General features: G+C 32.8%; 1 protein-coding gene across 11 annotated transcripts in view; it reads right to left on the bottom strand.

The window, feature by feature from the left end:
* The window catches only part of CACNA2D1 (calcium voltage-gated channel auxiliary subunit alpha2delta 1), a 425155-nt gene that overhangs the window by 47694 nt on the left and 359926 nt on the right, over positions 1-17535 (bottom strand). For 6 of the 11 annotated variants that reach the window (XR_012508251.1, XM_074367566.1, XM_045510452.2 and 3 more), the window contains exons 13-21: positions 16829-16907; positions 15905-15954; positions 14673-14762; positions 10523-10600; positions 8554-8628; positions 8199-8273; positions 5084-5140; positions 1325-1396; positions 6-77 (exon numbers count right to left, since the gene is read on the bottom strand). Coding sequence is in view for 10 of the 11 variants with exons in the window: in XM_074367566.1 (XP_074223667.1) it covers positions 6-77; positions 1325-1396; positions 5084-5140; positions 8199-8273; positions 8554-8628; positions 10523-10600; positions 14673-14762; positions 15905-15954; positions 16829-16907 (648 nt within the window). In the remaining variant the exon portion in view is untranslated. The remainder of the gene's footprint in view (positions 1-5; positions 78-1324; positions 1397-5083; positions 5141-8198; positions 8274-8553; positions 8629-10522; positions 10601-14672; positions 14763-15904; positions 15955-16828; positions 16908-17535) is intronic. The other 5 variants (XM_010946630.3, XM_045510450.2, XM_045510449.2 and 2 more) reach the window with 3 other exon arrangements.

The raw sequence follows: 17535 nt of genomic DNA, 5'->3' as shown, positions 1-17535 counted from the left end.
CTTACCTCATCTTGAGATTTAACCAGAGTTCTGAATGTTTTCTCCCCGCTTTCTCCATCTATCATTTTATTTCGGATCTAAGAGAAAATGAAACAATTCCTTTATTATTGCACGTACTCAACTCACCTACTGAAGTGTGGGAATATTCCTTTAAAAACTGCCACATGATCGCTATTTTACATTAGTTACAAATAAGAGGAACATCCTTAATGAAATCCATTTCAATCAATCATTAATTTGTGAAATGTAATTAATAAACAGTGCTCGATTACTTTACGGGACTGATTAAGGGGGCACTTAGACTCAACAGAGGTTAAACAATAACTAGTTAGTCAGTGGTTGAAGAGTCTCAAAACCAAGCTTCTCACCATTACATGATCTACTTTATCCTGTCAGAACGCTTTACAACAAATATTCATTTACCACCTGAGACGTCCCGGCACGATGCCCCTGTCTAGGGTAATGACATTACATAGATTCTACTGTTCTACACTGAGAGAGTAAAGGTGTAAAATGTGTAAAGCAAGTACAAATTAAAACACACTGTGATGAGTTATAAAAGAAACACGGTGGCCTTTGAACAGATAAGAGAAGGAGTCCATCTCTCTGAAACAACCCTACCAACCTCTGCTCTGGAGCACCAGAGCCTGCTTCAAATCCTGGTTCCACTACTTACGAGCTGAGTAACTGGAGATAAGCTATTTAACCTTCTGTATCTCCAACACATCATCGGTACAACAGATGTAATGATACTGATAATGATAATAATAAACCGATTTCAAAGGCTATAGGAATCCATGACTGACATGTATCATGGACTCACTAAATATTATTAATGATTATCTTTATTACCATGGAACGCCCTCTCAGAGGAAGCAGCATGCAATTTTGCCTTTGAAATAACATACAAATTTTCTGAGTGAAGACTACTAAGACAAACATGGCAGTTTCCTCAGGGTGCTCACTGGGTGGCTGGATACTTAAACTCCCTTCAGCGTTTCTTGCAATTCTATGCCAATGTCCTCCTATGTTTCCTATTGAAATTTACAAGTTATATTTATACTGAAATACTTAAAAATCTATCTGTGGAAGTAGAAAGAAGAAAATTAAAGTCACACCAAACTTTTTTTTATTTATTCCTTTTCATATGCTCTTTTGGATGAGATAGCCCAGGATCTAGACATTTTTAAAGACAATAAAAATCATCTTTGTTTATATAGTACCCATAAAGAACCAACACAATGAAGCTGCTCAACAGATACTTATGGACTGAATCCCAGCATCTCACCCAAGGCTATTGTTCAGGCCAACGGATTGCACTCACCTCCACTTTAATATCATTCTCCAATTCTGCATCAAGGAAATCCAAAGTAACTGGCTCCTGAGATTTGGGGTTCTACACAGGAAAATAATAATTAAGCACATATGGCATTATAAAATGATGCTGTACATAGATTAATGTATTGGACATTTAAATATGACATTCATGCCATAAAAGTTACCTACCTAAGATATATTAAAAAGCTGACTAAATAACTGTAAAAAGGTATATATTCTTTCATATACATTTTAAAATAATAATAAGTACGCTAGAAAATTGAGATTTAAGAGCAGCAGACAAATTGAAGGCAGTTTTGAATGCTGTGTTAGGTAGTACATTTTTAATCACAACTTCCGAAGACCCACTTATACTTTTTTTCTTTAACTGGGATGTGAAAGGAGCAAAATATAGCTATATGGAGAACATATTTGACAATAAAACAAAGGCAACGTGTAACTAATACACATTCTTTACTTGTATTCCGTAAAAAGTGAGAAATTACATGAGGGACACTGTTTTAAAAACTTTGCTAAGCAAAACAAACTCTTCTCAATTTATTCTTCCTTCTTAAAATGCATACAGATGCACGTTTGCTTCATGTATCTGAATCTCAGGGATTTTGCATTATGCTTCAGTAAGTCAAATTAAGTCAACTTTGTAAAATGAAACTTGCGGTCAACACTTAAAGATTTTTATAAAGATTAGCCACTGTAACTGACGTCTAATTAGACTAACAACCCGTAGCTTCACTAGACACTGTTTTCCTGCTTAAACATCTCCTACTACTGTTTCTTGCTCGTGTGTAATAAGTTAAAATTCACTATGGAACAAGCAAATTATTTATTTATATAAATATATCAAATGAAAGTGTTAATCTGAGAAATTTACCTCATGCCAATCATAAAATAAAGACATCAAAATATCTGATAAACAAAAATACACTATTCTCTGATATCACTTACAAAATAATGTAAAATGCCACAGAATTTCAAAGTTCACTAGACTATAAAATTACACTAGCTGTCTACATTTTACAGTTGCAAAATTCTAGAAAGTGGATTTTTAATGCTTACTAAAATAAATGCCATCAAAATATAACTAATTAGACAGAGAAGTAATAGATACAACTTATGCTACATTAGTGCAAAGTCAATGAAGTTTTAATGATTTCAGTCTCAGACTCTTCAAAAATATATTCAGATCATCATTATTTTAAACACTATTTTAAGAGGGCTGATCACTCAAGTCAATACCAGTAATTAAACATGCATTACAATTAAACATAGCTTACTTATCTCAAATGCTGAATGGCACAGTATATATGACATATATTGGTTTCATAATTGTAACAAAAATGCCCTTGAAATTACCTGAAAATATGACTACCATGAGTTTAAATACATGGGCATTCTTAAAGGCAAATTAAAAACAATATCAACCATGCCTGGCACTTCAGTTTAAAACATATTCACTGCTTATGACCTTGATATCTGGATTCCAAAGTTTCTTAAATATTGGAAATAAGTATTAGATTATTCAGTAGGTGAAAATACTGATCACTGTTAGACAGCATCTTACTGGCTCAGATGCAAATACTCTTCTGAAAAGTAACATATTTCATAACAAAATAAAAGCCAGCACTGACAATAATTCTAGTCCTCTCTTTAAAAAAACCACCCTGAGAAAGTCTTTATCAAAAGGATACTCTAAAGTTGACAGTATTATTCAGAATTGCTTACAGTCCCATGAAATACATTACTTTCACACAGCCTCATATCAGCATTAAAATTTTAACTCACTGCAAAACAAAGTCAAAATACTCAAAATGATAAAATATAAGCATAAATAAGATTATCTTACATGCAAATGGATAATGCACAGCATGACCAGACCCAAACAGCATGCATGGAGGAGGCATTATCAGGAACAATTGGCATATGAAGATCATGTCCCAATCCAACATAAAAAGACACAGAGAGGAAAAGGAAATCATAAAAGAAAAATGTCGATGCGTAACTTGTGCTTTTTAAATGGCAATCTGGCTGACCATTTCTTTAAAAGACCCATCCTGGGTACAGTGGCTAAAAAATTCAAAAGCAAGACTTCTCATCAGAAAGCACCAAGAAAGGCTGGGGAACCGGAATGCACTCTCTGCACTCCTGATACTTTTGTTTCATGTAAATATCTAACAATTCTCATTTGCAATACTTCAGTACCAACTGATATCATGACTAGACCATTTGTGCAACTAAAATAAAAGGCAGAATGCAATGTTTTCAACACTTAAATAGAAATAATTAGCAGTTAGTAGTATCAAACATACTACGTAGTTCAAAAAAATATTTCCCACATTCAGAAGTCTTGTGTGGTTGCTAGTTTGCCATTTGGAGTTTCCTTAGAAGGAAAACAAAAATAAACCATTTTTCAGGTTGTTTGCTCTTAAATTATATCACAATAGTTTACATGCAATATTGGAAAGTACTGCAAAACTAAACATTCACTAAAATGAACATGACTGCAATGAGTATAATTTGAGATGATACACAAAAAGAATCATGCAAGAGTAACATAAAACAATGCAATGAATCAAGAAAAGACATAAATATAATTTTAACCTCTACAAGGATGATAAAAGACATGAAGACTTGCAACAACATGAAATTCAGATGGATACAGAATTCTGCAGCTAGAAGGGAACTGAGGCTTCCACTGACCCACTGGCCCCGCACTGTAGAACTATTAAAGCTTTAAACTATTCTGAAACCTGGGCCCCCTCCCTGGTCAAATTAAATCAGAATTTTCATGACATGCAGCTGGGGATCCATATATATATTTAATTTCCTAGGTGATTATACCATGGAGGGTAGAAAACAATGATTAGTTCAACATTCCTGCTTTTCATAAAACGAAACTGAAGCACTATGGGGTGGAGTGACCTACTCAAGGATGTAGTGTTGCCTGGGAGTAAAACAAACTGGAATTCAGTTCTACTACTTCGTAACTTAATGATCTCTTCTTACTATACCACCTCTCCATTATAACATCATCAACTTCTTAACAGAAATGATACGCTTACATATAAAACCTCAGGTCATACTGAACTTTTTTCGAAATTCTGAAATGCTCTTACTAAACTCTACTCAACCGTAGGAAGTAGCCGTTTATGCTGATTATTTTCATTGTACTTACAGAAATATGCATGTGTAGGATAATGTTTATATAATGCAGCAAATGAAGGGAAGATTTTATGATGAGCTTGCTGCAAAGGCAGTATTTATTTGCAATTTCGGACTTTCCAAATTAGCTAAAGGGAACTTTCTCCAACCTCTAATCCAAAGATGCACTCTTACACATTTTGGCTTCAGTCGTGTGGCTTACAGGAACTATCACATCAGAATTCCATTTTATCCCCACTAAGAAGTTAATTTTACAGGCCGATTGTCAGGATTACGTGGATTTGACACTAATCTCCGAGTATTTAATAACCAATTTATTTTCAGAAGCCATTTCCTTATGATTGCTCTGATTGTTAACATTATTACATAATAGGCCAGCAATCTTTAGTTAGCAAAAGCGTACCCTCTGCCATCATTAATAACATTTTTGCTCTAGTTTGCTGAGAAATATGCTCATCTCCATCTCATGCTCCAGAAGCTCGGTATCAGGAAAAAGGTCATTAATCATATGCTTTTAGGAAGAGAAGCTTAATCTCAACTCTGATTGAGCAAATTTGAAGGCACCGCTAAGTTCACTCACAGTTACCTGAATATTGGGTCTCCTTTTTCTTAAATTAATTGTTGGTGCACCTACACCAAGAGGCTGAAGCAACAAAGAGATGGTAATTCACCCTACTATATACCGACACAGGGAAGGGTAACAGCCTACCATCACTTTCCGTCAGGTATTCCCTTGAGTAGAAACAGGTACCATACAGTTCGTGATGAGTCAATACATAAAACAAAAGCTTAAAAATACTTCCCGTGAATAAACAAATGTAATGCTAGTAAAAACACTCAAAAAATTTTTAGCAAAATGACTAATATTTTCCTTTTATTGATAGAAAAAAGAAGTGACAAAGTAGGAAATGAGACAGATGATTTGTCTCAGACAACTTTTATGCTGATTTAAAAAACCACAGGATTTTTTAGAAGTTACATGATTTGAAAGTGTAAAAATATAAATATTATAGGAGATTGAAAAGTCTTGATCTTAAACCCTTAAAATTTATGCCTTTGCTACTTATACCACATGTTAAATCTGTGAAACAAACGGAGAATTCAATCATAACACTTCAGGTTTCTTTAAAATACTGACTTCTACAATGTAAACTGTGCATAATTTCCTATACAATAAATAGTTCTTAAGATTGATCAAAATGAGGTATCTAATAAATATACTTAATCTAGCTATTTCTATGAAACAAAATGGAAGAAATCGAAAACGCATTTCAGAATGAAGGAGGATACGTAATTTAGCATCTGTCAAAATGTGGTCATGGTGGAGACACTACACTTTGAGAAGGTAAGTAATAACTATTTCCTTAGAAAATTCATATGCAAAAGGTTACATAGCTACTTTATTTTCTGATATTCTTGGCTTTAGGACATTTGTTCTGCCTTCTATAACCTACAAAATTTTACTGAAATACTTTGAATTAAAATTATACTTTCAAGAAGAAAACACAAGACATTCAGCAAACATCGCTTGCATTAACATTAGACTTTGACCTTATTAAATTATATCGGGGACTGTGGAACATAGCATTATTTTCATTTACATCTATGGGTAAATCTTGGATGAAAAAATTATGATTAATCTTGTTAGTACACTACTATAACCACATTGGTCCTTTGTATTTGCCAATTTCTAAAACAATTGTCTTACACTCTATCATCCTTTATCAGGTTCTTGTATCTATCTGCATAGCAGGCACCGTCACCCACAAAAACAAATTATAAGATTTAATCTGTTAATAATGAGCATTAACAGGCATATTTATTTCATAAGCATGAGTTTCAGTAAAACATCATACACTGATTGTTCAAACTTTTTTTAAATTTTCAGTGGTTTTCTAAAACAATATTTTAAAAGTTTTTCTATTATATACTTGCTTTTAATAATTTCCTATATATAAAACAAAGGGAAAGCTAACATAACCCTGAAGAAACTCAACTGGGCTTTAATACAGATTTCTAAAGAATTTATATTTTCTTTGTAACTATGAATTTTACTAAATTGATTATTCCAAATACGAACCAAATATATGCTAATACCATTCAAATAGTAATAAAATACTTTCTACATAAACATTTATTTGTACAAAAATGTAGAAAAGAGGAAAACTTTTCCAAATAATTACCTCTAAATGATGGATTTATATATATATGTATACATACACATTCTACATGCATTATTCTTTTTTATTATTTTGTCTATGATGTATTTTCATTCCTTCTGGGGAAGGAGTTAAGACCTACAGTCATAAAATACCCAGCTACAAAAAGTAGGGGTCCTTTATACCCTTTAGCACATTACATTAGTATTGCTTTTAAATCACTTTACTTATGGGAATATACTTTAAAATGCACTGGACATGGACACAATAATACTGTACATTTTAAAAGTCTTAAACAGATTTAAAAGAAAAAGCTGTTCTATTTTGGAAACATAGAATAATTAGTCAGTCATCAACAACTCTATTAAGAGGAACTTACCATGACATGTTTCTAAAGAGCTGTGATAGACTAATAATAATGTGAAAAAAGGCTTATACCACATTTATAACAAAATAACAACTTGAAAAGTAATGCAGGGTGATCAGCAGCTACACACGACTAGCAAATATTTAGACCATGATGGATTTTATATGGACATAGCTTCCAAAGTGAAAATTACAATACAGATATTAACTATAACCATTCAATATGTTTTTACACTCAGTCTCAATGGTTCTTAATTCTTATTTTTTTTCAACAGTATTTACTGACTCAGCTTTGTGTGTCTCTGTGTGTTTATGTGCACATACTTGTCTGCGTCCTAACGTATCACTAACAGTAACTATCAGTGAGTGGGGAGAAGGAAATAGCGTGCATAAGTGCACATATATTTCCCTCCAGTGTGGCATAAAGCATCCTTAATATTACCTCCAAAGTTAAACAATAACTCAAAGATACTTATAAATTACAATTGTAACAGTTTTTACTAATTTTCCCTCTAGATAAATAAGTTCCACCCTACCTGTGAAGCAGTAATGAAAAGGGAAATGAGTTGCATGAGATGTTTAGGAAAATATTTTATATCTGGGAAAACAGGCATAAAGATTAAGATTAAATGGTTCCTGTATGGAATTTTATCACCTCCATATACCTTACGGTTAACAAACTCTTCCCATTTCTGAAGCCCATCCCAATGAGTTTTACTTATTGAATTTCATGCGTATCTTTATAAGCTTGCTTGGAAGTAGAAAGAAAAACACTCTGGGAAATGGAAAGGAGAGAGAATTACCAGCAGAAATGGCCTAGGCATAGAGGAACATTAATAACATTACCAGGTTCACACCTATCCAGGGAATCTCCTTCACGACCTTACAGCCTTAATCAAAGTACCAAATGGGATGCATGAGACTCAGGCACAGGAGGTGATAATGGCTGCCTTTGAGATAGGAATATTGGTTAGCTAAATTGGTAAGAGAAAATGAAAACTGCTTTCACACCCTTCATATATTATAAACTGTGGTCTTGTCATCTACGAACATTACAGACATAATGTTCCTTTATACACAGTGCTATATATTGAATTTCAAAATGATGACCCTATTAAGAACAGGAATCATTACTTTCACAGAACACTAATCACTCTAAACAAATTATATACATACCTTTGGCTGAAGATTTGGATGTAATAAAACATAACCATTAGGATCAATTGCAAAATAATAGCCATTGGGACACAGCTGAAAACCATAAGAAAAAAAAACTTTTAAGATTCCTGAGTCATAATCACAAATACACACTCTTTTAAAGAAAAAAATTCTTAAACATGTATTTTAAGGCATAAAGAAGGATAACATGGTATCACTATATTCTTTAAACATTCTTTTTAATATTTCATTCTTCTAATATTTACATAACTGCACATAACTTTCAAGAATAACTTAAGTGCTTTAGGGACAAGCTAAATTAGTACAGAGTTTTAAAACAGATAAAATACCAAAGGAATAAATTGCATCTTACTGTAAAACGTGGTGTTAGTCTTTTAATATCTTCCAAAGACACATCAACTCCCATCACACCAAGAATCAGCTGGTTCTATAAGATAGAGAAAAGGTGGTGTATTTTATATTAAACATTTACATATTTCTGCACAATTATATAATGTTCATCCTTTTACTTAACAATGGTTGAATTCCATACCAGCTTAAATATATGTATGAGTGAGACACTTTTGGTATCAATTTGCAATGATTCTCAGCTTTGATTATGTTCCCACAACTTGAGCATCATTATTTATCTTAAAAAGTGAAATCTGGATGATTAAAGCTAAAATATAAAAGATACATGAAATTTTTAGTTTGATATTTTATATTCATTACCCCTAATATTTATTTTAATTACTACTGTACAGGCAGCACCTATAGGTGTGTGTTTGGGTATATGTGTGTGTGTGTGTTTGTGTATGTGACTGTAAACTGACTTTGTGGTGTCCTATGATTAAGAAATCACAAAAATGTCCATCTTATTTAGGCAGTATGAAATGAGCAAACAATGGAATTTTGCTGCTTATAATACCTGTGTATCTGTAACTCTCCTGAGAAGTAAGTGACCTTATTGCTAATAAAATAGCAGAAATTCTCAAAACACTGTTTCTGGTTGCTGCTAACTTCTCAATATCAAACAATGGGTACCATAGTATTAGTTACAAATCAAAAGATCATGTGGTAAATTGCTATCATATCTCCTATGGGACACGAAGATGGAAATTATGTTAAACTTTGGAATCAGGAATTGTTGTCTTAATTGTATACATTATAAAACAAATCAGAAGTTATAAAAAACCATAATGGATTTGTCAACAGTTACTATAAGAACACTTTGAACACCATGGAGGTGTACAGAGAACCAGAAACTTTTGTCAACTATGCTGTTTTTCCATAAACCAACCCTCCTCTGAGCACATCCCAGACTTAAGCAACACCTTAGACAGTCTATACGAGGAGTTGGAGACTTACTCTTCTATGAGTTACGGTACTTAGAATTGACATATTTAACAATGGCAATGGGCCCCCAAAAAGGAATAACCAAAGCTTTCTATGGCCACAGTATTAAAATAAGGAGTTCAACTAATATTTATAATAAGTGAAAAAAGAATGCTTAAGTACAACACTTCATCATATCATAAACTGGAAATAAACTTCCCTCAACTCAGGAATATCAATCAAACTATAAAATGAATATTTACTATTAAAAACAATCTTAACTTCCGCATTTTAAAATTCTTCCTAATGCAAGCTAAGAAATGGGAATGGAAGCCTACTTTTACATCAGAAGTATTTTTAAAAATGAGGGAGTTTAGTAAGTGCAGGATACATATTTTTCAAAATTTTCAAAAGTTTACCTTGGTAGCATCTTAATGCATTAACAGTATTACTGGTGCTATAGAAATCAAGATATTTTTATGAAACTCATTAGGAATTTTCCTTGAATCTTAAACAGCTGAAAAAAAAATAAAGAGAACTATTCATTTAAACCGGATCCTTAAGTTACATGACAGTTAAGAAAACCACTGTCTAGGAGTTAGAAGAGGAGCACTTGTATAAATGTCCCTATATACACCCGATGCAAACATCCCCATGGGTTTTTCCCTTTAGATTTCTCTCTCTAAACTCCAGAATACCTCAGATGTATTTGAAAATGTACACACAAAATACTGCCCATTTCTCATATAATTACTCCCAGAGTTTGACCTTCTGTTCTCATCAGGTCCCAGTTAAACAGAGTCAAGCTGAATCTTGGCTCTGGGGAACAGAGACCTTGACCTGCGTTTCCTTTTTCCCAGGTGGTTATCACATATGCAGCTGTTGCCTTTTACTTCTGTCCTCACGAGACAGTTTCATTGTATGTATTTCCTTATAGAAGTATCTTATCCACACTGAGCTTCAACGTCATAGTTTATCATTATTAATTTTATCAATTAACTTTTAACCTTTAAGTTTGTCTTATTTTCATTTTGGCCCGTTATGTTGAAGACCGGAAGAGTTCCAGTAATGACAAGTCCCAGCTCCTAAAAATAGATTGGGAAAAAAGGCACATCACAATTACTATTTAAACTCTGTCATTCTGCATTAGTCTTCAGTATCTGACAGCACATTTTATGGTTACTTTATAAAGAACCACAAAAAGTAGTAATTAATATTGAAAGCTTATTTTTTAAAAAATCAAAAAAAAGTATTTCACAAATAAGCAAGACCTAGTAGGCAGATCTTTAAGCATGGAACATCGAAAATAATACTCTTAGCAGAGCACTGCAAATCACTTTAAAAATCAAAGGACACTACACATTTCAGTAACCCTGCCCCTCCACTCTTTTTTTCACAGTGAGTGATAGTTCACCTAATATTAGCAGTATCCATGAGGAGAGGGTGATATTAAAATATTGTTTCAAACGATTGATTTACCCTTCTTTCTTGTAGCTTCATTCTTATTTTTTTTCCCCATGCCCTAGGCCACAGGCTTCTTGCTAAATCAAAGATGTGTAACAGAATAATGTTATAAACAGAAAAAAACATGCTATTGATATTACATTTCTGGGATATTCTAGGTAAGCACTATGATGTTCAAAAGAAGAACACTATTCCCAAAAACTCTCCAAAATGAATAATACTTTTTGACGAAGTAAAATGATGCAGACAAGAGAAGTGCAAGCATCACATATGACACTCTAGTCATGAAGCAGTTCAGTATAACAAATATTACATACTATTAATCAGCCTATAAACAATTACATATGTTACATGAATCCATGGAGACTAGGTGGATAAACTGATTTTCAAGTCAGAGGTCGCTTTTTCATTACTGCCATCTGCAGCAATTATATTTCTTTCACCATCATTTCAGGTCAAAACTACATTTTTTAACAAAATCACTCTTTAAAATAATTTTTTTAATTACTGTTGAAAACTTTGATTTACCTGAGAAAATATTAGTAATCTTTTTATGAATACTGACCTCAAACCTCATGACGCCTATTCTAATTCTAGACACTGCATGGTCTCCTAAGAAAAATGTCTTATGCGGTGATTTATTATTAGATACATGTGGGAAGCTCAAACACAATGGGAACAGACTTAGTGCAGAAGGACCATCTTAGGCTTTCAGCAGAACAACATATCAAATTGTTTGGGACCAAGGAAATTAAGGAAACGACTATGGTGATATACACGTTGCTTCTCTATGTAGTCCTAAGGGAGAACATGTGACCATGAAAACACCCTTAATGAATATGCAAATTAATATTCACAGTGAAAAGTTTCCACCTCAATAAAGTCAGATTATAGATAATTCATATACCTAGTATCCAAGATCCCAAAATCCATGGATGCTCAAGTCCTCTCTATACAATGGGTAGTATTCGCATGTAACCCATGCACATCCTCCTATATAGTTCAGATTATCTCTAGACTACTTATAAGACCTAATACAATGTGAAGGCTATGAAAATTATTGTAAATACAGTGTAAAAGTTATATGAATAGTTGTCGGTTCCTGGCAAAGTAAAGCTTTGCTTTTTATAACTTTCCAAAAATTTTTTTCCTGAATATTTTGAATCTGCAGTTGCTTGCACCTGCAGACATGGGACTCCTTGGATATGGAGGACCAACTGTATATACACATGCAGTTTTAAAAATGGTAGCATTTTAAAAAGGTATACATGGATGCAATAATTTTCTTTGCATCACTTTGACATTAATACCTAATATCATAATTTGCTTCTACATATGGTAACGTGTGCCATAAAATGAGATACTAGGCTTCTAACAGACAGAATTATGGATGAACTCACTGGTGCCTAACTTTCATTTTCTTTCCTGTTCATTAAGCAGACCAAAAACCTTTACCCTATTCTTAAGAACTGAGCAAGTCTCTAGAGATTTAAAAAGAGAAGTGAAACAAGATATTTGATATTTATTTCCTAGAATGCAACTCTTTTCATCTTCATCTCTTTTTGTATACAAAAAACCTTATTTCATCTCCCCAATAAAATGAACCCTCCAGCGTACTGTCCAGTCTTGTTCTGCTCTTGTCTCCCACTATCTCCAAAAGTGATGGAGGTATCTGTCATTCTTTCCACAAAACCAGCACTTCTCCAATTTTCTTACTGCACCCTCTTTCTGTAATTTCATTACTCATCACCAACTGTACAAACCTTACCTAGACTCATATATTTAGCTACAATAATACCATCTTTCTTTCTTTCTTTCTTTTTCTTTTTAAACCATCTTTTTAACCTGACTCTAATCTATTCCCAAAGATATGGGCTTCTTTTTTTCTTAATTTCCAGAGCTCTTATCATTTTTCTCGTTATATTTATCACATTTTGTCTTGGAATATTTTTACCTTTTTCTTGTTAACATAACTATTAATTTCACTAGTATATATTTTGATTCTGCTATGCGCAGAGATTATAAACAAATACTGAGAATTAAAAGGTGGGTCAATTTTTATTCTCAAGTCAGTAAAAACACTGTTCTCTGTATTCACTGACTAGCCACTTCATGTGCCTCATTTGTTTTCTTTTTTTTTTTTTTAACTTCGTTTCTGCTTGTAGAACAGCATATTTAGAAGCAAAATCTTTTCCTACTGTCATCTGTGCTATCAGTAAGGACCTTAGCAACAATGCAGACATGCTGGTTAATGAACTTCTGGTCATAGGAAATACAGCAGGGCACAGTTATTGACTCGTCCTATCACACTGTCCTGTGATGGATTTGGATATATGAAACATTTTGACCACAGCTTTGGATGACCATGTGACCTTAAAAAAATATGTGATGTCAGGAAGGAACACTGGACAATAATTTTAGTTAGGGCTTGAGGTAAGCAAGCTTCACTTTATCTTTCTTAGCATGCAAGGCTGCTGCTAACAGTGCCTATTTTTCTTCTAACTTCCTGTATATGTTTGTTCTACAAGAACCAAATGATAAGTACTTCTAAATGGATTGCATTCTGCCCTTCGGGTTCATCACTGCATTCAGAAAAGGAGTATCAGCATATAATTGAACTCCAAGTAGGAAAAGGGGTTACTGAATCAGTATTTACTTTCAGGACTTAGTATTTTAATTCTTTAGTAAAATTGTTAATAAAGTCTTCCCATCAAGTTAAGCATATGAATACATCTTAGGTATGGATAATTACTATTTATAACTTTCACACCAGGAAAGTGAAAATTACTTTAAAAATTTTGGCCCTACTGACATTTTGAGCTGAATTACTATGTGTGTGTGTCTGTGTGTGTCTGTGTCTGTGTGTGTGTGTGTGTACACGTACGGGTAGGGGCAGATTTGTGCATGGTGGGATGGGGATGTTTAACAGCATCCCTGGTATCTGTTGATTAGATGCCAACAGCCCATTACAGTCATGAAATCACTAACATCTACAGAATTCCCAAATGACCTGAGGGGAAAAAATCACCCTCAGCTGAGTACCGCTGCTTTAAAACGCGACGGAATACCTATACTAAAGTTTCAGCTGTGCAGTGGACAACTTACCATGTTTTTGTTACTTCACACCAGATTCGATCACTTCAGTAGCCTGTTTCCATAAATATTTGGGGTTGAATTTTGAGCAAGAAATTATCTACAAAGAGGTGATTAGGTTTGGGATTGCTGCAGGGTAGGATAAGATACTTGTTTAGCTAATTGAACATTATCTATGACTTTTTTTGAGTCTGGTTTTAGTGACTGAGGCTGCACATGCTTTTGCTAGCTGAACCCTACTTTAAAAATACTTTCTTCACAATTCTCATTCTAAATCTGCAGTAATAGGTACCAATTCATGTGAGTTTAGTATTTTTTACATAAAAATTCAAAAAGTTATCAAAATGCCCTTCAAATCTAGATTCAGGGTTTGAAATTCCACATTCTCAGCCGCAACTAGAAAATAACACTTTACATTTGTGGTTTCCTATTACACACAAGTCTAGGTTTTTATGTAAATTCCTAAATTTCAGCAAAGGAGGTTGTGATAGAAGAAATTTTCAGAAGGTTTAGCAAGAGGAAAAGAGAAATGTAACATAGAAAGAAGCAGAATTCAGTCATGTGCTTTTGTTATGAGTCTTTGGTTGAAGAGCCTCTTACCAGTGCATCCAGGTACACATTTGTCCACTGCACTTGCTTGGCTTTGTCTCCTGCTAAAACCATTGGTCTTCCCAGAACATCCAAATATTCCTATTTAAAGATATATTAAAAAAAAGTTAAGTGGCTGAAAACCAGGAATCCTATGTTAGAAAGTCTCCACGGAGAAAAAGTTATCTAAGTTAAAAGTGAAAAATGAAGATGGAATCTAAATTATTAAGAGAATAAGTATATAACCATTCAATTCCTACTTTGGATACTCTATAAATGGTATGTCTACATACTCAGAATCAACAATATTTGACTTATATTATTTACACAATGTATCTACTCCAGTTTTTTTCAAGTAACAAAACATTCTCTTTCTGAGCTATAGCCAACGATAAGTGAAATACATTCTTTGTGAATCGTTTTATGTTAATCTAAACTATTTAAGGCTCTGTGATTTACTGTATGGAATTGTACAAATTTGAAATAATAAAGCAATCACACACTTGTTTTCATATCAGAGACTGTTTGGCTGAAATTCAAAACTACATTTAAACATATCAAAAAATAAATGAAGTACTGTGCCAAATCTAGACATCAGACTCCAATGCAGCTGCTGTTTCATTTCAAAATTCAGTGCATTCAGTACTCATTTCCGCAAATGCCATGTTATTTGTGCTAGATTTAGACTTAGTCTACTTTATAGGCCCTCAATGATGTTTAAAATTGAGTAATGATTTTAAATAGCAAATTATGAATATTTAAAAATAATATATTTGAGTTAACTTGTTTCAATCTACCTAGTTCTCTAAGAAGCATGTTTTCACCCGAATGACTGTAGGAAAAATCATCCCTTTGTTGTAAATTGTAATAATTATTGTTTACTTTACTATGTTGTACTTACAACTTGCAGCAACTCATTTAACTGATTTGCAATAGAACCAAGTTCAAATTATATGATGACATTGTTACTAAACTGATTTTATTTATTTTCTATGATTTTTCTACCATCGAGAAGAAAAACATACTCATATTTCTTTAATCTGAGTTTTGACTGTCTAAAAACACTTGGAACCTTAATAAAATAAAAAAATAATACATTACCATGATATTCATCACTTTATACAAAAGTAACTTTATGAATTACTTATTCATTTTCACCTGTTTTCTCCACATATTGAGCATATTTAAAGCATAAAAGAAATAGCCTGAAAAAAATAATTTAAACAAATTTTAAATACCCATACCTGAGTATTGATTCTTATTGCTCCAATGGACGGAATTTCATAATAATAACCTGCAATATACATATATACAGATTTATACATACAAATATTATAATAAAATAAAGGGCCATAAAATTATTTTATGGTTTTGTAGGAAAAAAGAGCATTTTTTCACTTATTATTGAACAAACACTAAAATCTCAATACCACTGATAAATACAGAAAATGTTTGATTGCTTTGAGAAATTTCACTACATTTCTTAGACTGTATAAATTATTATTTTTCTACAAAGCAGTCGGAAATCTAGTATCCTTAAATTTTTTTTCCATTGGAGACATTACTAACAATGCACAATGATGACTATCTAACAATAATTATATTTATATAAAATATTTGCCTAAATGTAACTGTCAGAATAGATTGTTTCTTTTTACTACAATGTGTTCACAGTTCATTTTTTAAATAACACTGTTTTTTTCCTGAGTATAAAGGAAATATGGGTTCACTACACAAAATCTAACTTACCTAGGTAGCAATGTATACGACATTTAAAAAACCAATACTTTATCCACTCAGGGAAAAAATGTACATATAATGTCAAACTTTTGGATATCTAAGTTCTACATAACTCAGATATTCTTTCATTCATAATCCTTCACATAAGTTACATTTGATAAGCTCATTAGTATCATTCAGTAAGATGTACCCTTTTATGAATGTACAATACTACGATTAGATGTCTGAATTTTTGTGTAACATTATTGTCAAAGTTTCCTGTATGTGTGAGTTTTCTCCATAGAAAATATCTTCAGCATCTTATTCTTGCCTCAGATCCTATAAAAATTAGCTACAACTTCAGTATTATAAATGATATTACATAGAACTAACAACTAGCAAGTTCTTCTCCTTATAATAAAATGTGGTCAAGTAAACAGATCCGTTACCTTTATTTTCACAGGCCATCCACTGAATAGGTCCTCTGTCATAATTATGCTGACCAACTGAAAATGTGAACACACGTACCTGGTGAATTAAAAAATAGGTAACCGTTAGGCTGCATAAAACTGAATTAAGTGGCAAAGCAAAAGAGCTAAAATAAAACATAAATAAAAGCATGTTTTCAGTTAATTAATGTGACTAGAACAACTGAAGCAAGTAAATCACTCAGGAAGGCATCAGAGAGAAACCACCTAATCTACTCTAGAGACATCAGTTACTAAACTGAAGTCAATACTTGGGTGCCCTGTACCACAGCCCAATCCTGTGGCAAGACTGTGACTAAGGTTTCATTAGTAGAAATGGCCTCTTTCAGGTTGACCCCAACTTCACCTGTCTCACCTGGTAAAAACATATTATTTCTACATCTAGTCACTGCAAAAAAAAAAAAAAAAGGTCCTATTTCATAGGAATGAGGTATTACAAAAATATATATAGAAAGGAGGTCATTATACTTTCAGTTGCTTAGGGTAACTATACTTAATGATAGTTTCACTACTTTCACACTAGGGAAGTATTTAGGATGCACATGTATGATTATGATGTTACTCATATTACTTACTTTCTACAAAAGATGACTAGTATATACAAATAAATATTTTAAGTTCCTAGGGTATTTTAAAAGAATCAAAATACTGACTATTTCTAATATAAT

This window comes from Camelus bactrianus, chromosome 7, assembly GCF_048773025.1.
Source record: "Camelus bactrianus isolate YW-2024 breed Bactrian camel chromosome 7, ASM4877302v1, whole genome shotgun sequence".
NCBI classification, from domain to species: Eukaryota; Metazoa; Chordata; class Mammalia; order Artiodactyla; family Camelidae; genus Camelus; species Camelus bactrianus.
Note: the sequence above shows the minus strand (reverse complement) of the source record. Positions and strands in the feature narration are given on the sequence as shown.